Raw genomic sequence first — 22,642 nt, 5'->3', positions numbered from 1 at the left:
TTTGCTTAAATTTAAAGAAATCAACACGGTTGGAAGAGAAATAGTAATAGTGCATAAGTAAACACTAAGTAATAGTAATGATTTAAACGTAAGAAACAGGCCCAAAGCACAAAACCGGTTCCAATTCTGCCAATCTCGAGAGCCGTTTTCTACATTTTCCATTATTTCTCTTGGCCTCCTCCCTCCCTCCGGTCACAGCCAAGGGGCGAGGCGCACCCATGAGCCCCGCCCCCCGCCGGGTGCACTGCCCGCAATCCACGCCCCCAGGGTCCCTCCCCGCCCACCAGCCCCGCCCTCGTGCCGGCCCCGCGCTGGCCCGCCTCGGCCCCGCCCCGTCGGGCTCCTCCTCCTCGGCCCCGCCCCGTCGGGCTCCTCCTCCTCGGCCGCCGTTACGCTACGCTCCGCGACAGCAAGATGGCGACGCAACAGCCGGACCGTGAGGGTGGTGCGCAGCTGGCAGGGCCTGCGGCGGAGGCCGACCCCCTGGGCCGCTTCACCTGTCCCGTGTGCCTAGAGGTGTACGAGAAGCCGGTGCGAGTGCTCTGCGGACACGTGTAAGCGGCGAGCCCGGGCCTGGTCGGGGGGCGCCTGACTGGGCGGAGGGGAATGGAACGAGGGGCGAGGCCCCGGCAAGGAGGGTCTCGGGCGGGAGCGAGAGGTCCGGCCGAAAGGGGCCTGTCCGCGGGGCCCTCCTGAGCGCCCGAAGACCCGTGCAAGTTGGCCTGCTCCCTCCCAAGTGTCCTGTTCTTTTGACGAGCTCCTGCGGTGTTCCGGGCGGCCTGTCAGCTCCTTCCCACGCGTGATCGTGGAGTTACACCCCGCTGGGGGTTAGGTGGGGTCCGAGCTCTGCCCTCGAGAGCCACAGTTTCCCTTGAATAGTGCGTCCCTCGCCCCTGAAGTGCAGTACATCTGACGTCACGTATGCAGCTTTACCAAGGATTCTAATGTGCACCCAAGTTGGAGAAGCACTGAGCTAAGCTAAAAGGAAAAAGGGAAGGAAGTCTTGATAAAAAGCTGACCAGTCTGCCCTTAACTGTGAAAGGGGTTGAGAGTTGCCAGAGAGGGATTGTTAGCATTCCTACTTGCTTGGGTACAGGTGTGTTTCATGCGTTTTGAGATTAAGCCTCCGTGGCCTGCAATGTTGCTAATAGACGCTGGGACGACTAAAGGAGGGGTGTGTGTGTGTGTGTAAAGGTCAGTGCCAGACCTGGGCTGGGGTAGGTGTTTTGAGCTTGGCCTGATTTGAATCTCGGCCTTGCTCTATCAGACACAGAGACACCAAAGTTGAAAAAATTGTAGAGAACTTGGCCACCTACTTCTTGCCTCCGGGAGTTGGCATTTTCTCCGTGGCCTCCCTCAATGGGGTATCATGAGCATCACCTTGGCATTCGTCTGAGGGCCTCTTAACTGGTCTGTAGGCACAGGAGGCGCCTGCTGGGCTTCACAGGCATCATTTCTACAGCAGTCCTGCAGAGGAAGAGCCATTTTGCAGGTGAGAGAACCGAGGCCCACCATTGTCTGGCTTTCCCAGAAGGACTGCAGGCATCTGTTTGCCAGCCCAGAAAACAGTTAGCACCTGGCAAGGGCTCCCTAGCCACATTGATTGCTTTTTGCTTCAAGTACATGAAGCTTTTTGTAGCTTTGGGCTGTTCTGTTTGCAGTTCATTTTGCCTGGAATTCTTGCTCTCCCATCTGCACCTCCCTTATTACTACCCCAAATCCTTTTCAGACTTCAAGTCCCAATTTGTTACCTCCCTTGTCACCATTCCCATTTAAATCGCCTCCAGCTCTGCCCAGTTTGGCTCAGTGGTTGGGGTGTCAGCCCTCAGACCAAAGACTTTCAGTTTCCATTCCAGTCAAGGACATGTACTCGGTTGCATTTTGATCTCCAGGGGAGTCATGCAGGAGGCAACCAATCCATGTGTCTCTCTCACATCCATGTTTCTTTCTGTCCCTCCCTCCCTCCATCTCCATCTGAAAATCAATGGAAGAATATCCTCAGGTGAGGATTAAAATAAATAACCTCCAGTATCTTGCACAGAGCAAGATTTAGGGTCATGAGTGCAGTAACCATATATATTTTGCCCCTTATATCTCCAGTGCCCAGCACAGCAAGCATCCATCTTCTAGCAGACCAAAATATTTGTGTGCTTACTATATGCCAGATTTGGGGGGCATAGTAATGAGTAAAGGTGATTCTGCCCTCAGAGTTCACAATCCAATGAATTGATAAGTACCAGCAAACGTTCAGACTATTGTGAAAATTCATTGTGCAATGGAGGGTATTATAGGAATCAAACGGGTAGGGGGGAGGTAATTGATGAATGAAGAAGCTTGACCCAGCAGGATTTACCAACTGAAGCAAAATTCGAGGTTTCCTTGAGCCAAATGAACCTTTCCTGGGTCAGAGGTCAAGGGGACAGTACTGGGATTCAAACCTTGACTTTTCCCTATACTCACCATACTAGTTCCACATGTTCATCACTTCAATGTTGATTGAAAACAGATGGATGCATCTCTCGAGTCTCCATTAACACCGGCCAAGTGCTTTTTGCTCTGCCTAGTTGTTTTTTGCTAACTTTTGTAGTTGGAAACTTGAGTATCACTGCAGCTCTAGCTGGGCATAGCTTTAGGTTTTATAAAACTTGTTTTCAATCTCTAAATGATTATATCCTTCTACAGTCTAGTGGAATACAGCTGGAGAAGGGCAGGTGGCTGGGTGTCCAGGAGAAAGGACTTTGTACATAGCACTGTAACAGAAGGGGTGGAGCATCTAGAAGGCTAAACTAGGAAAAGACCCATACATAGAAAATGGAAACTGAAACCAGGCTGTTTTTCTTGGGCATGATTCATGGCCCCAGAGGTCTTCCTTTCTGCTTTTCGGACACCCCTCTGCACTTGGTGTCATCTTTGTGTGGAATTATGCATCCAGTCTGTGTGGCTCTCCTCATAATTTTAGGTCTTAGCTCAAATGTTACCTTCTTTTTTTTTTTAACTTTTAAAATATGTTTTTGCTGATTTTTTTTTTTTTAGAGAAAGAGGAAGGAGAGAGAATTAGCAACATCAACTGGCTGCCTCCTGCACACCCCCTACTGGGAATCAGGCCTGAAACCCGGGCATGTGCCCTAACCAGGAGTGAAACTGAGACCTCTCCGTCCATGGGACGATACTCAGTCCATTGAGTCACATCGGTTGGGCACAAATGTTACCTTTTTTTCTTTTTCATTGAATATTTTTTCTTTATTGATTTCAGAGAGAGAGGAAGGAAGAGGGAAAGAGATAGAAACATCGATGAGAGAACATCCATTGGCCGCCTCCTGCATGCCCCCCACTGGGGACTAGACCTACAACCTGGGCATGTGCCCTGACTGGGAAGAACTGGCAACCTCTTGGTGCATGGGTTGATGCTCAACTGCTGAGCCACACCAGCCGGGCAAATGTTTTTTTTTTTTTTTTAATTTATCTTTATTGTTGATTGTATTATAGATGTCCCTCCTTTTTTTTCCCCCTTGACTCCCTCCTCCCCACCACTACCACCCTCCTACCTTCCCCACACTATTGTCTCTGTCTAGTGGTTATGCATGTATGTGTATTAGTTCTTCGGTTTCCCTCTTCCCGCCCCACCTTCCCCCTTCCCTTTGAGATTTCTCAGTCTGACAACCAATTTGTAATTCTTAATCCCTTCATCTTTTTCACCCAACCCCCCTTTCATCTGGCAACCAACAAAAAGTTCTCTGTATTTATAAATCTGTTTCTGTTCTGCTTGCTTATTTTGTTTGTGGATTCTATTGTTGATAGATATATATTTATTGCCATTTTATTGTTCATGTTTTTTTTATCTTCAAGAAGACCCATCAACATTTTATATAATACTGGTTTTGTGGTGATGAACTCCTTTAGCTTTTTCTTGTCTGGGAAACTTTTTATATGGCCAATGATTCTAAATGGTAGCTTTGCAGGATAGAGTAGGTTGTAGGTCCTTGCTTTTCATCACTTTAAATATTTGTCACTCCCTTCTGGCCTGCAAAGTTTCTTTTGAGAAATCAGTTTCTTTCGACAGCCTTATGGGAGCTCCGTTGTAGGTAACTAACTGCTTTTCTCTTGCTGCTTTTAAGATTCTCTCTTTGTCTTTAACATTTTGCATTTTGGTGATGTGTCTTGGTGTGGACCTCTTTGGGTTCATCTTGTTTGGAACTCTCTGTGCTTCCTGGACTTGTATGTCTGTTTCCTTCACCAAGTTAGGAAAGTTTTCTCTCATTATTTTTTCAAATAGGTTTTCAATTTCTTGTCCCCTCTCTTCTCCTTCTGGCACTCCCATGATGCAAATGTTGGTACGCTTGAAGTTGTCCCTCAGGCTCCTTATACTATCCTCATTTTTTTGGATTCCTTTTTCTTTTTGCTGTTCTGATTGGGTGTTTTTTGCTTCCTTATATTCCAAATTGATGGTTTGCTTCTTGGCTTCACCTACTCTACTATTGATTACCTGTAAATTATTCTTTATTTCAGTTAGTGCATCCTTCATTTCTGACTGGTCCTTTATTATGCTCTTGAGGTCCTCTCAAAGTTCCTTGAAATTCTCACTAAGTTCATTCGTTCTTATAAGCAGTGTTTTGAATTCTGCATCTGTTAGATTGCTTATCTCCATTTCATTTAGTTATTTTCCTGGAGTTTTGTTCTGTTCTTTCATTTGGGACATGTTTTTTTGTCTCCTTATTTTGGCTTCCTCCCTGTGTTTGTTTCTACGTATTAGGTAGAGTTGCTGTCTCCTCGGCTTCTTAGAGTGGCCTATTGTAGTAGGTGTCCTGTAGTAGGGTCCAGTGGTACATCCTCCTTGGTCACCCAGCTGGGCCCTTGAGGTGCACCCCTCCTGTGGACTGTACACCATTCTGTTGTAATTGAATCTTGATTGCTGTTGCCACGTTGATGGAAGGGTTTTACTCAGGCTGATCAGCTACAAGGACTGGCTGTGCCCACTGACCACCAACCTCTGACCAACTTGGATGATCAGCAATGCAGGGGCCCACCACACAGAGCAAGACTTACTTCAGCAGGGCTCTGGTACCCACTGAGTCCATTCCTTGAGTGTGTCATTTGTGGAAGTGATTGGTTGGTAGTGCTTCAACGTGGTCTGAAGCTGTCCACTCACTGTGCTGGTTCTGGGAAGATCAGCCTGTGCGCTACCCGGGACCACCAGGTGTAAACTACAAAGTGATCTGTCAATGGCTGCTTCTTGTGCTGGGCTTGGAGGTGCCCAGGCAAAGCCAGTCTGTGAACCAAGGCTGGCTGCTCCTGGTGCCAGGCCTGGGGCCACTCAATGAGAGGTATGGGGTTTACTATGCCCAGCTGGTGCTTGTTTGAGAGAATTTAGGAAAATCTGAAGCAGGAGCTGAAACAGGCCAATCCTGTGGTAAAGCCACTGGAAACAGCTTTGGTGGGCCCCGAAAGTTGGGTGGGGCAGGGCCTCAGGGAATCACCAGGGTGGGGCAAACAGTATGAGCCAGGTTGCTGGAGTCCCGAATATGGCCTCAGTCTGTCTGCTGGCCTCATGGGGGAAGGGCTCACCAAAGGAACAAATGCCTCCACCAGCATATCTCTCCTGGAGAAAGCTCGCTCTCCAGCCCTTGCCCTGATGCCAAACAACTCAGTTCTTCCCCGTGTCTCTGGCACCTTTCCAGCTGCCTCCTCTCGGCGCTGGAACTCGGAGTGGGTCTGAGTAAGTCCGTGCGAGGGCCCTGTAAGAGGAGCTGCCTGCAACTCCAGCAGCCTCAGCCTCCCTCAGCCTCAGTTCCCACTGGCTTTCACAGCCTGAAGTTATGGGGACTTCTCTTCCTGGCACTGGAACCCTGAGCTGGGTGCCTGGTGTGGGAGGGGGACCCCTCAGTCCTCAGGGAGGACCTTCCTAGCTGAGGTAGTCCTCCTAATTTTTTTTTATCCTCACCCAAGAAATTTTTCATTTTTTGTTCATAGAGTGGGAGGGAGAGAGAGAGAGAGAGAAACATCAACATGAAAGGGACACATCGAGTGGCCGCCACCCACACAACCCAACCAGGGCCGGGGACAAACTGCAACCAAGGTACATGCCCTTAGCGGGAACTGAACCCGGGACTCTCTGGACCGCAGGCCACTGCTCTAACCACTGAGCAAAACCGGCCAGGGCAGCCCTCCTGATTTTTCTCCTGATTTTTGTCTGCCACGTGTGGGTGTGGACCAGCCTGTGCAAGCCTCTGCCCCTCCTACCAGTCTCGATGTGATGGCTTTAATTTTGTAGTTGTAGGATTTCCATTCAGCTTGATTTCAGGCTGTTCTGAAGGATATTTGTTCTGTAATTTAGTTGTAATTTTGATGTGGCTGTGGGAGGAGGTGATACCACAGTTACCTAGCCGCCATCTTGACCAGAAGTTCCAAATGTTACCTTCTTTTTAAAAAAAAATTTTTTTTCTTTTCTTTTTTTTTTTTTTTAATTATCCTCACCCGAGGACATTTTTCCATTTTTTGTTCAGGTAGAGTAGGAGAGGGAGAGAGAGAGAGAAACATCGATGTGAGAGGAACACATCGAGTGGCTGCCACCCGCACGACTGACCAGAGCCAGGGACAAACTGCAACCGAGGTACATGCCCTTAGCGGGAACCGAACCCGGGTCTCTCCGGACCGCAGGCCAACGCTCTAACCGCTGAGCCAAACCGGCCAAGGCAAAAATTTTTTTTCTTTATTAATTTTTAGAGAGAGGAAGGGAGAGAGAGAGATGGAAACATCGATGAGAGATAATAACAATCGGCCGCCTCCTGCCTGCCCACCCCCCAATTCCACTGGGGATTGGACCCACAACCTGGGCAAGTGCCCTGACCGAGAATCGAACTGGCAACCTGTTGGTGCAGGGGTCAACCCTCAACCACTGAGCCACAGTGGCTGGGCATCAAATGTTACCTTCCTAATGAAGCTTTCTGTGATCCACCCCAGCTAGATCTCATTTTTTCATTTATTTTCTTCACATTTTTTTGTGTTTTTGTTTTAGTTTTTTTTTTTTTTTTTAATTCTCACCCTAGGATATTTTTCCATTTATCTTTAGAAGGAGTGGGAGAAAGAAACATCGATGTGAGAGAGAGACACATCTACTGGTTGCTTCCCACACGGCCCCAACCAGAGCTGGGCCAAGGTACGTGCCCTTGACCAGAATTGAACCCTCGACTCTTTGGTCAGAGGGCTGATGCTCTACCCACTGAGCCAAACCAGCCAGGGCAGTTACCTTCACATATTTAGTCACTATATGAAACTAACATTTGTGTTTTTCTCCACTTTGGAAGAGAACCGTTATGAGTACAGTACTCAGCTTAGTTCAACATTGTGATCTCAGTAGACCCTCTCACCTTCTCCCAACCTGGTCTAGAATTTTGCCTAGCAGAATAACATCTAGCTTAATGACAAAGAGGAAGAAAATTCTCAGAGACAAAGAATTGTCAAATGTGCAGATTACCTTTTGACTATACATCCTGCCTTAAACCTATCAGGTTGGGTATATAGCCGAGGTATTTCCTTATTGTCCATTATTTCCGTGTACTTTATCACAATCACCACCTGTCTAGGCTTCAAGATAGAAACTTGGGCCCCGCCGGTGTGGCTCAGTGGTTGAGCCTCAACCCATGCACCAAGAGGTCGCTGGTTTGATTCCCGGTCAGGGCACATGCCCAGATTGTGGGCCTGATCCCCAGTGGGGGGCGTGCAGGAGGCAGCCAGTTGATGTTCTCTCTCATCGATGTTTCTATCTCTCTCTCCCTCTCCCTTCCTCTTTCTCTAAAATCAATAAAGAAAAAAAAGAATTAAAAAGAAAGATAGAAACCTGGCCTTTTTTCTTCAAATTCAGTAAGTTACCCGTCCTACTGATCCCACCTCTGAATCACTTCCTGAATTCATTCTCTGTTGCCTCAGTCGGGCCCTCACAATCCTTTGCTGTTAGCCATCTGTTTGGATTCTACTTCAAGTCTCCTCTCGTCTTTCTTCACAACAAAAAATTTTAAAACCAGCAATTCAATTGTCTGTGATGATCCCAGAGTTATTTTTCTAAAGCTTGGATTTTGTCTTGTTGATACTTGGCTTTAAACATCTGGGTCCCTACTGCTTATGAGGAAAAATGTTAGGCTTTTATTTCCTTGAATGCATCATGGATTTTTAAGTCTAAACATCTGGAATATTCCCCTGTTCTGCCAGTTGAACTCTTTCTTTTAAGGCTCTTTCATAGATGTTGCCTCTGAAGTCTTCCCAGCTCTGTCCTTAGGTCATAACTAGTTAGTTGCTCTTGTATTTGTGTTCCCATAGTGCTTTGCATTCTCCTCTAATGATAGTAGCTCCTGTTTGTGATGCATTTCAGGTGTGCTAAACACTGTACTAAGGTCTCCCAACAGTCCTAGAAGTGAATACAGTCGTCCCTCGTTTATCGCGGTTCATCCGTTCCATACTCTAGCAGTTGCATCTGGCGTTGAAGGATTCCTGGGGTGCTAGAATGCATAGGCCTACAGTCCATACGTACAGTAATTTTAATTGTAATACAGGGGTGTATAATTGACTCAGACAACCCAGCGCGCGCTGTATCATTTTCACTGTCTCGATAAACTTTTTAATGAATATATTTGAAAAAAACCGCAATAGAGTGAAGCAGCGAAAGTTGAAGCATGAAGTGGCGAGGGACAACTGTACTCCGATCTCCATTTCACAGAGGAAAAACCAAGATTTAGGAAACCCCTCAGAGCACCAGAACACCTTTTGCTGTGTATCACAGTTTGCATTTGTTTCTGTTGCTGGACCTGTTTATTGTTTGCAGGACCTGTCCCCTACCCTCATTTTTCTGCCATAGGAGACTCGGTATTTGAATCAGGAGTAGGGAGCAAGTTGTCTTTAATCCATTATTCATTGATGTCTTTTTAAAGTTTATCCATTTTGTTGTCTTGTCTTCACAATGCATGACTCAGGTTCTCTGTATGTCTTGTTCTAGCTTTTGCTCTGCATGCCTGCAGGAATGTCTGAAGCCGAAGAAGCCTGTCTGTGGGGTATGTCGCAGCCCTCTGGCACCTGGCGAGCGAGCCGCGGAGCTCGAGCGGCAGATTGAGAGCACAGAGACTACTTGCCATGGCTGCCGCAAAAATGTATGTGGAAGGAAAACGGAAGAGTCGGTCTTGCTGTGATGAGATGGGGTAAAACGTAGAGCTGTTGCCATGTAGTTTCTGAAGTTAGAGCATGACTGGATAACTAATAGCACGTGTGCATGCTAGTTATCTGTGGCGATGGCTGTGCTGTTTCATTTTGGTAACCTTAATTGGGTTTATTTTTTAAGAGTTGGCTTAGTATATTACATACTTTAGCTTTGAAAATCATAGAAATCAGTTATCCCAGTTTTTTCCTACAAAAGACCCATTTTTCAAAGCATCATGCACCTTTTTTGTTGTTAATCCTCACCTGAGGATATTTTTCCATTGATTTTTAGAGAGAAAGGGAAAGGAGGAGAGAGAGAGAGAATGAATCATCCATGTGACAGAGACACATCAATTGGTTGCCTTCCTCACAACCCAGACTGGGGTCAGGATCGAACCTGCAACCCAGGTACAAGCTCTTGACTGGAATCAAACCTGAGATCCTTTGGTCCAGTGGGCCAATGCTCTAGCCGCTGAGCAAAACCTGCCAGGGCAGCACAATTTTAATTAGAATATAATGACAGAATGATATTTCTTAATATTTTTTAATATAAAATGAAGTCAGTGACTCAAAAAATTATCTATTGCAGTTAGTTTGAGAGGAAATTTAAAAATCTATATCAGCCCTTGTGGTGTGACTCAGTTGGTTAGACATTGTATCATACACCAAAAGGTGGCCGGTTCAATTCCCAGTCAGGGTACATAACCAGGTTGTGGGTTCGATTCCTAGTTAGGGTGTGTGAGGGAGGCAGCTGAATGATGTTTCTCTCTTTCTCTCTCCCCTCCCTCTGCCCACTTCCTCTCTCTCAAAATCTATATCAGCTCAGGCCGGTTTGACTCATTGGTTAGAGCGTTAGCATGTAGACCAAAGGGTCTCAGGTTCAATTCCTGGTCAAGGGCATATGCCTAGGTTGCAGGTTCAATCCCCGGCCCCTGGCCCTGGTCAGGATCTTGTGGGAGGCGACCAACCAGTATGGCTCTCTCAACATTGATGTTTCTCTCTCCCTCCCTCCCTCCTCTCTTTCCCTTTCTTCCTTCCACTTTATGTAAAAAAAAAAAAAAAAAAAAAAAATGATGGAAAAATATCCTTGGATGAGGATTAACAAAAAAAATTCTATATCATTACAGATACAAAGTTTAATCAGCTTTTTAGCACTTGACAGAAGAATCATGATACAAAGATCAATATGAAATATTTGATTTTAATAGCAAGATCTAATATCTAAATGCATCCATGCTCTTTTGTATAATCATATTAGAGTTAAGTATATGTAACATCTGTTACAACCGCAAAAGATAAAGATTGTTGTCTTATTTTCTTGTTTTCCAAGAGATATACACAGGTTTATCGGTTTTTGAATCGTTATGATTTTGTTCATTCCAGATAGTATAAAAATATAAAATAAATGTAGGCTTGTTCCCCACTCCAGAGATTACTTTTTTTTTTTTTCTTATCCTCACCTGAGGACATTTTTCCATTTTTTGTTCAGATAGAGTGGGAGAGAAAGGAAGAGAGAGAGAGAAACATGGACGTGAAAGGGACACATCGAGTGATTGCCACCCACACGACCCATCTAGAGCCAGGGACAAACTGCAACCAAGGTACATGCCCTTAGTGGGAACTGAACCTGGGTCTCTCCGGACCACAGGCCAGCTTTCCAGCCGCTGAGCCAAAGCGGCCTGGGCCAGAGGTTGCCTCTTTAAAGTGGTTCAACTTAGAAGGCTGCAAAATATTTTCTGCCCTTTGACAAACAGATATAGGATCTTTACAAAATGGGATCATACTGTAGTATATATTTCTACAATTTTTTTTTTGCATTTGAAACAATTTTTTCCCCTTTTAAAGAACCGTTGGACAGCTTTGCACGTCAGTGTCCTTAACTCTAACACCTTAGTTTGGATAGTCATAGAATGGATACACCTTACAATCTTCCTTTCAGAGTGATTTAGCATGAGGGGTACCCAGTGGGTACAGTTCTGAATGGGATTTTTTTCATCCCTTTTAATTGGGAGCTCTGGTTGGCAGCTTGAAGTCAAGTTCTTTAGCTGGAGGTAAGATAAAAACATCATGGTAAGCCAGAGCTCAAATATTGAAGCTTTTTTTTTCCCTTGCAGTTTTCTTTAATTCAGAAACTCAAGATACTGAAATAAAGTTTCCCTTCATCTTCATGCATGCATGAGTCTTTTTGTATTTTTTTTCTACATGTTTTTGATTTTCTTCATTTTAAAGATTAGTGACTGTATTGCAGTAAACTCTAGAAATATTTTCCTTCCCTGTGTCTCCCCTCTTCCTTCATTCTTTACATGTTTTCTTTCTTTTTAGAACACCTGTGATTAAGCACTTTTTGGAATTTCTTTTCTTTTTTCTATATTGCAAAGACTAGATTTTAGAGATGAAATAGAATTCAAATTTAGGTTTTGTTTGTTGTTTTTTTTTAAAGATCATTTATCATAATCTGGCAGTTTGTACTTTAACTAGGATTACTAGCCTTTATCCTTTTCCCCTGCTTCACATAATGGAATGTAGTTCTTGGCTTGCGGTAAGAAGATGAGTTTAAATGCTAGTATGGAAAATTTTAAAACTGGGTTTGGAGTGTGTCTGTAAGCAGAGAGCAGGTGGTGAATAAAGCAGACCTCTAGGAAAGTTAGTGTAGAATGGAAGCAGATGTCTTGGTTTGGTCAGGTAAAACCTCAGCCTTGGTCTTAACAGAAACCCTGCAACAAACGTTCAGGGGTTCAGCCCCATCAGCACAGCCAGGGGACTGGTGAGATGTTTGCCAGGGTGGTATAGGTCTAGTTTTCATCTTGCCTTTGCTTTGGGATGATGATGTGCCTGGTACAAGGTCCTGACTAACTTTTGGTCTCTGATTCTTCCTGTCCAAGTTCTTCCTATCCAAGATCCGGGCCCACGTGGCTACCTGTTCCAAATACCAGAATTACATTATGGAAGGTGTGAAGGCTACCACTAAGGATGTGTCCCTTCAGCCAAGGTAAATGACTTAATCACTCCCTTGGTCGAGGACATCTTTTGCTCAGTGGACACTTTGCATGTTTGTGATTGAGGTGTATGAGTGTTGTTGTTGTTGTTTTTTAATCCTAATCCAAGGATATTTCTCCCTTAATTTTTTGACAGAGCGGAATGGCAGGGGGTGGTAGGAGGGGACATTGATGTGAGAGAAACATATTGCCTGGTTGCCTGTCATACAGCCTTGGGGGCCGGGGTATCAAACCTGCAACCCAGGTAGGTATGTACGCTCGACTGGGACTCGAACCCACAGCCTTTTGGTCCAAGGGTCGATGCTCTAACCATTGAGCAAAACTGGCCAGGGTGAATTTTAGAAAGTGGAGGTATATCGCCTGGCCAGTGTGGCTCAGTGGTTGAGCATTGACCCATGCACCAAGAGGTTCCCTGTTTGATTCCTGGTCAGGGCACACGCCCAGGTTGTGGGCCGAATTCCCAGTGGGGGGCATGCTGGAGGCGGCCAGTTGATGTTCTCTCTCATTGGTGTTTCTACCTCTCTCTGAAATCAATAAAGAAAAATATTTTTTAAAAAAAAGAAAGAGAAAAGAAACTGGCTGGTGTGGCTCAGTTGGTTGAGTGTCATCCCCGTGTTCCGAAAGGTCACCAGTTCAATTCCTGGTCAGGGCTCATACCCAGGTTGCATGCTGAATCCCCAGTCTGGGTGCCTGCGGGAGGCAGCTGATTGATGTTTCTTTCTCACATCGATATTTCTCTCTCTCTCTCTCCCCCTTTCCCTTCCTCTCTTTCCAAAAAGAAAAGAAAGTGGAGGTGTAATTGTAATTCTGGCTAAAGCTGATGCAAGTTTGTGTATGGGGGAAGGTGTGGAGAAACTCTGATGTTCACTTCAAATATTAGCTGTGCTGATAAGTTATTTTCAGAACACTTAACCTGGTTCTGAAGTAATCATCACCATCCCTGCCATAACACATTCAGTGCACTTTGTTCTTTTTTGGAGGGTACAGTAGCTGAAGTTGCATGTACTCACAGAGGTGTTTTTCTTGCCTTTCGTCTTCTAGGAATGTCCCAAACCGTTATACCTTTCCTTGCCCTTACTGTCCTGAGAAGAACTTTGATCAAGAAGGACTTGTGGAACACTGCAAGTTATCCCATAGCACGGATACCAAATCTGTGGTAAGAGTAACTTCCTTTTTATACTTCTTATGGGGAAAAAGTCAGACTTACAGAAAAATTACAGGATTAGTACAGTGAACTTGAATGTTTCCTTCATTTAGATTCTTGGATTAATAATATTTTACCGCCGTGGCCAGTTTGGCTCAGCGGTTAGAGCATCGACCCGCAGACCAGAGTGTCCCAGGTTTGGTTCCCACTAAGGGCATGTACTTTGGTTGCACTTTGTCCCCGGCCCCGGTGGGTGGCAACCAGTCGATGTGTCTCTCTCACATTGATGTTTCTCTCTCTTCCCCCCTCTCTCCCTCCCACTCTATACGAAGATAAATGCAAAAATGTCCTCGGGTGAGGATAAAAAAATAATAATATTTTACCATATTTGTTTAACCATGCTTTCTGTATACAAATTTTTTGCTCACCATTTGAGAATAAGTTATAGATGTCATGACCTTTTGACCCTAAATACTACAGCATATATTTCCCAAAAACATTTGCTTTAAAAAAAACAAAAAAACACCACCTTTTTTGTGTGTTTGTCACACTCAGGAAACGTAGCATTGAGATAATCTAATATCTACTGCGGAATTCATGTTTAAATTTTAACAATTATATCAATCTTCTTCTGCCCCCAAATCCCACTCGGTGTGTGAGATTTAGTTGTCATGTCTCTTCAGTCCTCAGCCCTTCTTTGTCTTTCATGACCTTGACATTTTTTTATTTATTTATTTAATTTTTTTATTATCCTCACCTGAGGACATTTTTCCATTTTTTGTTCAGATAGAGTAGGAGGGGGAGAGAGGAACAGAGAGAGAGAGAAACATCGACGTGAAGGGACACATCGAGTGGCTGCCATCCGCATGACTGACCAGAGCCGGGGACAAACTGCAACCGAGGTACATGCCCTTAGCGGGAACCGAACCCGGGTCTCTCCGGACCGCAGGCCAACGCTCTAACCGCTGAGCCAAACCGGCCAGGGCGACCTTGACATTTTAAAAGAGGACAGGCAAGTTTTTCTGTAGCAAGTCCTTTAGTTTGGGCTTGTCTGCTTTTTTTTCCATGATTAGTGCAGGGATGCTCCATAAGTGATGTTTCCTCCAGGTGTCACATTCAGGGTCATGTGACATCTCTCCCTCCATTGTTGGTATTGTTAACTTGGATCCCGTGGTGTCCACCATGGTTCTTCTCTGTAAAGCTGCCATTTTTTTTTGAGTCTGGCTTCCACCTGCTGACATCACATTCTCAGTGACCCCAGCTGATCTCCTGAGTCCTTGTTTTCTGTCACCTCTTGGCTATTTTGTTGTTTGTTGTTAATCCTCACCCGAGGCTATGTTTCCATTGATTTTTTAGATAGAATGGGCGGGAGGAAACGGGATGGAGAGAGGGAGAGGAAGAGAAACATGGAGAGAGGGAGAGGAAGAGAAACATCGATGTGAGAGAGAGACATTGATTGGTTACCTTACCCACAACCCGAGACCTGGTCTGGGCCGAGTTCTAACTGCTGAGCCAAACTGGCCAGGGCACCTCTTGGCAATTTAAAAATTTTGTTTCTTTGTATCTAGTCAGTTTATTGTATAAAAAGTAAACTGTAAAAACTATTTCCAGCCCCTTCCCCTAGTCCCTTGGTTCCCTCTACACCATCGGTTATTCCCAGTATTTCTTTTTAATTTTTTTATCCTCACCCGAGGACGTTTCCATTTATTTTCAGAGCGGACAGGAGAGAGGGAGGGAGAGAGAAACATTGCTGTGAGAGAGGCACACCGACTGGTTGCCACCCACACCCAACTGAGGCCAGGGACAAACTGCAACTGAGGTACGTGCCCTTAGCGGGAACCGGACCCGGGACTCTCTGGTCTGTGGGCTGATGCTCTAACCACGGAGCAAAACCGGCCAGGTCCCCAGTATTTCTTTATATGCTTGCAATGTATTGTGTTTGGATATGATAAATATATTATATTTCCATTTGCCATTATAGAATAATAGAAATAAACCCAATATCAGAGTAATACACCACAGCATGGTGGCCTGCCCGCCTTTCAGAAGGTAGTCACAAATAATTGATTCTCGCTCAAAAATAAACAGCCTCATTATTTAATACTAATACTCATCTTTCTAACATGTTTATTACATAGAGAATTCTGGAAATTTCTACAGACAAAAACCTGGGATGGTCATTGCACCTGCTATTTTACTTTTTCTGTGATTACAAAACAGATGTACAGGACATATTCGTTGGCTGTGCTAGGCAAGATGAAACACCCCAAATCCAGGCTTTTAGCTTCTTCAAGACATTTGAGCTGTGGTTCTTGAGAACTAATTGCTAATTAAAAAGCAAGTGTGCATGGACACAGGGACACACACACCACTCACCTGCCCCACTACCCATTTTAGCCAGAGAAGCACGACTGTTTTGGTAATAATGAAAACTAAAATGGATGCTAAGTAAAATGACAGAGATACTCTAATTCATTTCCTACCACCATCTCTCCTGCACTCTTTTTAGAAGTAAATAAGAAACCATTGTGCCAGCCAAGTTAAGTGGATTGTCCATTTCGTAGAGCTAGGTAGTGGCAGAACCATTACTGGAACCTGGTGTCCTGGCTCCGAAATCAGTTTTCCCTTCACAGTGTCAGAAAATGCCTCTGTTGTTTGCCCATTGGCATCCGAGTAGTCCGCGTTTGTGAGAAACACAGAATCCTGGGATCCAGAGACGTTCCTAACTTTTGAACGTCCTTATGAGATTCATGGATGTAGCCCTTTTTGTCCCTCTTTTTATGCAAATGACAGCACATTATAGAGACTATAACTACTATTTTTGGCAGCTGTTCCATGTCAGTGCATGTAGATCTCTTTTTTAATGAGAGTCACAGTTTTCCATTACTTTCTCTTCCATGATTTAGCTGGTCCCTTATTGGTCAGCATAAAGGTTAGTCCCAGACAGTATCAGGAAATTTGATTAAGGATGAGATATTAAATGCTACTAAAGAACTATTGTTGATTGATAGGTGGGATAATGCTATTGTATTTATAGAGGGAAATACTTATTTTTAGGACTATACTGAGTGTTGTGTCTTATTTTAAAATGCTTCCTTTTTGCTGAAATAAGTATGCCAAATCTGGGTGTTGGGGATAAGGACTGGTTCAACAAACTATTATTTACTTTTCTTTGAAGTTTTTCATAGTAAATTTTAGGTTTGAAGTTTTTCATAGTAAATTTTAAAGGCTGCCATAAATTTTAACATATCTTTGCCTAACTAAAGTCTTTTACTAAAGTAAAAGTCTTAGCTGTGGATTGATTTGGTTGGAGGGTAAGTGTACTCATATAATTTTTAATCAGTATCGTTGAACTACTCTGGTTTCTGGTACTGCAACCTAAACCCCCCTCCCCCCTTTGGCTTTCTGAAATTCTTTTGATCGTTTTGTCTCTGTTGAAGTCTCTCTTCTGTCAGCCCGTGGCCCTCTGTTCCATCTCCTGTCCCTGTATAGAACTCCTTAACTGTCAGTATTGATGCACTTCCCTTTGGAAGCACCTCCTCTCTGTCTCTCTCCTGACTCGTGGCCCAGCTCCAGCTCCCTGCCTCGCTCTTCCACTCAAGGAGTCTTCCACTGTTTCAGATTCATCTCTTACCTTCCCCCTTTGTCACCACATCTTCCTTGTAAATACTGGGGTTCCATCTCTAAGCTGGACTGCTTACGCCTGCTTCTTCCCTGCCCCAGCTTCCCTCTGTCCATTTCCATGAATTTTCTGTTCCAACCTCACTGATTGGCTGTTTGCCTGTTATGCTGCCTCTTGGCCTTTTCTCCTTGCTACTGCTGCCCCTCTTCTGGAACACCCTTTCAGGTGTTGTCTTTCCCACTGCCTCCCAGTCTTCAAAGCCCAAATCAGCCTCTCCTATGAGGGGTTTTCAGCCTGAGCCCCCTCATCTGAATATTTACTTTGTAGAAATAGCACATTAAGGCTGTGTTTTAACTTCCTTGGGACATTGCTTATCTGTCATTTCTTTGGTTTTCTTTTTGTCTTGAGTCATTTCATGTGTGGGGGTTGGAAGGCTGTAGTCTAGGCCCCCACTGGGCTGATGTGTTGTTCTGACATAGTCGGAAATCAAAGGGTGGTATCATGGCGTAAGCCTTTACCCACCCCCACGTGTCATTAGACTCGAGTAGGAGACTGATAGTGTTTTCTGGGATGTGAATGTGCACTCAAGGGAGTGACCTGGCTCTGGACTGGTGGGTCAGGAAAGCTGTCCTGGGAGAGGAGACCAGACGCAAGCCACACAGGGTGGATGTCAGCTCAGAGGTCAGGGGCCCAAGACCATGCTTCTTTGTTGAAAGGTTTGTCCGATATGTGCCTCCATGCCCTGGGGAGACCCCAACTACCGCAGCGCCAACTTCATCGAGCACATCCAGCGGCGGCACCAGTTTTCTTACGACACTTTTGTGGTGAGTGGAGCCCAGGCTCTTATCCCTCCCTCCCTTCCATGGGCCCCATTGTTGAGCTTTGTCATGATGCTGTGGGTTCCCTGGAATGGCAGCTGTTCGGTCTGTGAGCCAGGTGAGGGGCCACAGCTTTTCTTGTGTGGCATTGAAGATGAACTGGCTGGCCATCTAGACTGAGACAGTGCCAGCCTACTCCTAGGTCCCCCTCACCCAAATGTTTGCCTGCTTTTGGTGTGTGTAGTTTCTACCTATTATAGAACTTGGTTTGGGAATCTTAAGCTTAGATGCCCATGGGGCCAGGCAAGTAATGAAATTGGCCCCCATGGAATTTTCAAGCTGGATTGTGTGTAGCTCTTTATGCTGCCAGTAGCTTCAGCTGATTGTTGTCATGTGGAAATACAGGCACAGCAATGCCTGTCTCCCCCACCCACCCCAACTCCAAAAAGCTGAGAATGTAGAATGTCATATGATATACTACATACCTATTTTTAATTTTTTTTCCCTTTATTGATTTTAGAGGGAGAGGAAGGGAGAAGGAGAAAGAGATAGAAACATGATGAGAGAGAACATCAGTTGGCCGCCTCCTGCATGCCCCTCACTGGGGATTGGGCCCACAGCCTGGGCATGTGCCCTGACCAGGAATCGAACTGGCGACCTCTTGGTGCATGGGTCATTGCTCAACCACTGAGCCACACCAGCTGGGCTACATATTTATTTTTAAAGTATTTCAGATCAGACAAAGCACATTCACTGGCCAGATGTGGTCATTAGGTGTGTGTCTTTTCCCTAGAGTGGTGTTGAAGGGCACACGGTTGTCTTGGCAGTATAGTGATAGATAAAAATTTTTTTTTTCTTTATTGATTTTAGAGAGAGAGGACGGGAGAAGGAGATAGAAACATCGATGAGAGAGAACATCGATTGGCCGCCTCCTGCATGCCCCTCACTGGGAATCAGGCCCACAACCTGGGCATGTGCCCTGACCAGGAATCAAACTGGCAACCTCTTGGTGCATGGGTCGACGCTCAATCACTGAGCCACACTGGCCGGGCGTGATAGATAAATTTGGTCAACTATTTGGAATAAACCTTCAAGTTAGAATTTTGGAGGAGTAGTCAGTTTTTTGTTTTTTGTTTTTTAAATCCTCACCCGAGGACATTTTTTTATTTTTTGTTCAGATAGGGAGGGAGGGAGGGAGAGAGAAACATTGACGTGAAAGGGACACATCAAGTGGCTGCCACCCGCACGACCCAACCAGGGCCGGGGACAAACTGCAATCGAGGTACGTGCCCTTAGTGGGAACCAAACCCAGGTCTCTCTGGACCACAGGCCGACGCTCTAACCACTGAGCGAAACCGGCCAGGGCAGGAGTAGTCAGTTTTAATGGCTGTATTTCAGGACCTAAGAAGGAAAGCATGATTCTTTACTAAGTTGTCATAAAGAATATTTATTTATAGTCTAATACAGTGTCTGAAATTCAGACTTGAAAATAACTGTTCTTTTTCTTAATGCATAAAGATCAATATAATACCCAAATAGAAAACTTTGCCTCGTTGAATTAGAAAGGCTAATTTCACTGCAGTGCACTCCACGTTTGAGCAGTTGGTCTTTGCCCAGGTCCATCTGGGTGCTCTCCAGTCCTCACACTTCCCATCTGAGGGAGCCGTCGTTGTTATCCTCAGGATGGAGCAGCAGAGGCACAGAGAGATGAAGCAATCTGCCTAGAGTTCCGTGGCTAGCATTGCCCGCCATGGAGGTGGGATCTGGCCCCTGGCAGCTTTCTCCAGGGCCCCATGCTTGATTTTCCCGGTTCTCTTACTGAAAGTGAGTCAGACAGGTGCTGAGGTTGTGTCTGTGTTTTGCCCCTAGGATTACGATGTTGATGAAGAGGACATGATGAATCAGGTGTTGCAACGCTCCATCATCGATCAGTGAGCAGAGCTTCTGCTGTCCGTCTCACGTTCCAGAGCTTCCATTACATGTTATATGTGAAACCTTTAATATACAACAGACCCAGAAGTGAGCCTGGTATTAGGACAGGGTCACTTCTAACAGGGAAACAGTTCCCAGGTCAGAGCCCTCCTTTCCTTTGGGCTCTTCTTCCCCTACTGTTAACCCTGTTTGTCACATGTCTTGTCTTTGATTGCTCCTTAGCTACTTCCTGGAGTTTCTGCTTCCTCTTCTGGAAGAAAACCCAGCTTCTCCACCTGTCCTCGTCTCACACTAGTTCCTCTCGTCCAGTGTTCATCTCTCAGGTCTTTCGAGCCAGCCAGGACCTTTTGTGGGTCATGAATAGCACAAATGAGACAAGTGTCTCCTCTCCTTGTCCCTGGGGTGTGTGAGCGCTGGCAGCAGTGCATCTTATCAGAGCTGGAGCGCCTTCGGTGTAGGAAATTCTGTTAGTTGCTCCTTCACAGCAGCTGCCAGAGCTGGAGTTGACCTCCCAGGAAACCTTTCAACAGTCTGCTGGGGCGAATGTTCTGGGTTTAGCACGGTCTGATCCTGGACGTTTTGATTAGTGATATTTTGCTGCCACTCCAGCACACCCTTAGAATGAACTGGTTTGATCCTAAATGCCTGCCTGGTGCCTTTTTAGGATAAGGTGTAGCACGTGTTTTTAGTGGAAATAAATGTTTCTAGGTTAGAAACTTAGGTTAAACTCCCATTTCTCCACAAGTGGGGAGGAAGGTCAGCTAAGAGACAGGAAGACCATAGCTTTTTGCTTATGATTTTCAAACTAATAAGGTATTTTCAAATGATTGGGTCATGTTTACCTCTCTGTTTGGGAGCCTGCTTACATTCTTGTCCTTGAGGCACAAAAAGGAGTCCTCAAATGAATAAGAGGGAAGAGGTTCGGGGCCCAAGTGGATACCAGTTTTTTTATTTGTTAACTTAGATTAAACTGAGCATTGCTTTTCTATCAGAGAGAGGTGGTAGGAAATCTAATACCACAACCTGCCATCCCTTCTGGCAAGACACTGTTCAAAGGTACAACATCTGTGAGCAGTTGTTAATGGAAACTGTCTCCTAGAAACTTGCTTTGGTAGTGGCCCAATAAGCTTGAAATTCAACGTGTTTCACAATAAACACAAGGCTGAGAGCCGGCAGTCAAATCCGTAGGAGCAGAACCTTTGACCAAAGGGCATCTGGATTTAGGTTTGCTTCTTCACGTCAGACCTCTCTAGTCTGAGATGGAAATTTCTTCTGGTTCAGTGGCTGAGGTTGCAAGTGACAGGGCTTGGGGCCTGTGCCCCCCACTGCTGTGGGCCTCTCCCTACCTGCCAGTAAGAATTGTGAATGCCTCATAACCAGCAAAAATGGGACCCTTTGGGGCAAAGTAATTTTTTCTAATGTGCTGTTGCTTGGAAAGGCCCAGATGTTAAGGTCAGCTTCTTCACTGTAGTTTTTGGAAAGTGTTTACCCAGACCTCCCTGAATTGAGATCATCTTGGTCTAAGTTTAAAGAGAACTTGAACAAAACCTTCATTTTAGGGAACTGAAGAGAGCGTGTCCGTCTCACTGGTGGTACCAAGAAACTGATTTCCTTGTATTAAGTGCACTTCATGTATTTCTAATAAGATGATTTTCCAGAAAGTGAAATTTGTTACATTCTGGCTTTTAAAAGGCAAAGTATAAATAAATTTCATAATTTATCCAACTGGTAAGCTGCAGTGCCTGTTTTCATTACTACCACTTGCTGAAGTCTGGGCCTAGGGAGCCTCTAGAACATTGTTGCTCTTTCTAAGGGGAAGTTCTTAGAAAGTCACAAGTGATTCCCATCTGGCGCTGATCTCAGCTCTGAGATTTCACCAGCTGAGCCTCGCTGGGCCTGTCTGCTCTGGAAAGTGAACTCACCCCCACTTCTCACAGTTGGGAGATCTGGTGAAGTGAGAAGTGACTGCTCCATGAAGCAAGGCCTAGACACTGGCTTTAGCTCCATTCAGATGGCTGGACAGCAGCCCCGAGACATTGTAGTGACAGTTTCACAGGTTGGGATCTGAGGTCCTGAGTGTGTTTGAAGTTCTGAGCTCTGCTACTGGCTGTGGGACATTTGGCAAATACTTGCCTTTTCTGCACCCATTTCTCTGCGATCAAGTTTTTTTGGCCAAGTTGAACTTGTACTGTTACAGATGAAATACTCAAATGTTTACCTGTTTTTAATTACATATATGTTTAAAACAAATGTAGAAATAGCTAGGTTAGCTATCACTAAACCCAGAACATTAGTCTTCCAGCTCCATCTTCAACATATTTAATGCTACTGACCCCTCCCTCCTTTTAGAAGCAGTTGCTTCTGCAACACCATCCTGGTTTCTCTACCATATTCCTTTTTGTGTCCCCAACAGCCACTTCCTGGTTCCCTTTCCTATCTATTGGAGTTCTCCAACGCTCTGCCCTAGACTCCTACTCACCCTACACCCTCTCCTTGGGCAGACTTACTCACTACTTGGCTTTCATTGCCATCCATGTGCTGATGGGGCCAAGAGTCACGGTTCTAGACCAGACACCTTTCTGGAGCTCCAGGCCCCTAGAACCCGCTTCCTCATAAACCTGTCCACCCACATGACATAAAGATGTCCAGTTCTGCATGGCTCATACTGAACTCATCCTCTGCCCTCTTACTACCCTCACCTCCTGCTAGGTTAGGTTCTTTTCCCCCCAGGTGGTACCACCATCCCTCCAATTGCCCAAGAATTAACCTGAACATCTTAAACTCCTCTGTCCACCTCAACACCCTATATCAACAAATTATATGGATTTTAGCTCACACATTGAACACATTTGTGTGTTTTCACCATCCCACTACCACCAGCATCTCAAGATCCACCATGATTTCACCTGAACATTGCGACAGCTCTCCTTTGGTTTCTCTCCAGTGCAGC

The 22,642-nt window shown here is 45.3% G+C and overlaps 1 protein-coding gene across 1 annotated transcript; it reads left to right on the top strand.

The window, feature by feature from the left end:
* Positions 1 to 409: 409 nt before the first annotated feature.
* On the top strand, positions 410 to 22,084 carry RNF114 (ring finger protein 114). The gene is made up of 6 exons (XM_036245365.1): positions 410 to 554; positions 8,984 to 9,134; positions 12,063 to 12,169; positions 13,218 to 13,332; positions 17,659 to 17,766; positions 19,630 to 22,084. The coding sequence occupies exons 1-6, from the start codon at positions 415 to 417 to the stop codon at positions 19,693 to 19,695; spliced, it is 687 nt and encodes a 228-aa protein (XP_036101258.1). The 5' UTR covers positions 410 to 414; the 3' UTR covers positions 19,696 to 22,084.
* Positions 22,085 to 22,642: the final 558 nt, after the last annotated feature.

This window comes from Molossus molossus, unplaced genomic scaffold (genome assembly GCF_014108415.1).
Source record: "Molossus molossus isolate mMolMol1 unplaced genomic scaffold, mMolMol1.p scaffold_m16_p_6, whole genome shotgun sequence".
Lineage (NCBI taxonomy): Eukaryota > Metazoa > Chordata > Mammalia > Chiroptera > Molossidae > Molossus > Molossus molossus.
The sequence above is the reverse complement of the archived record's forward strand: the minus strand, read 5'-3'. Positions and strand labels throughout refer to the sequence as shown.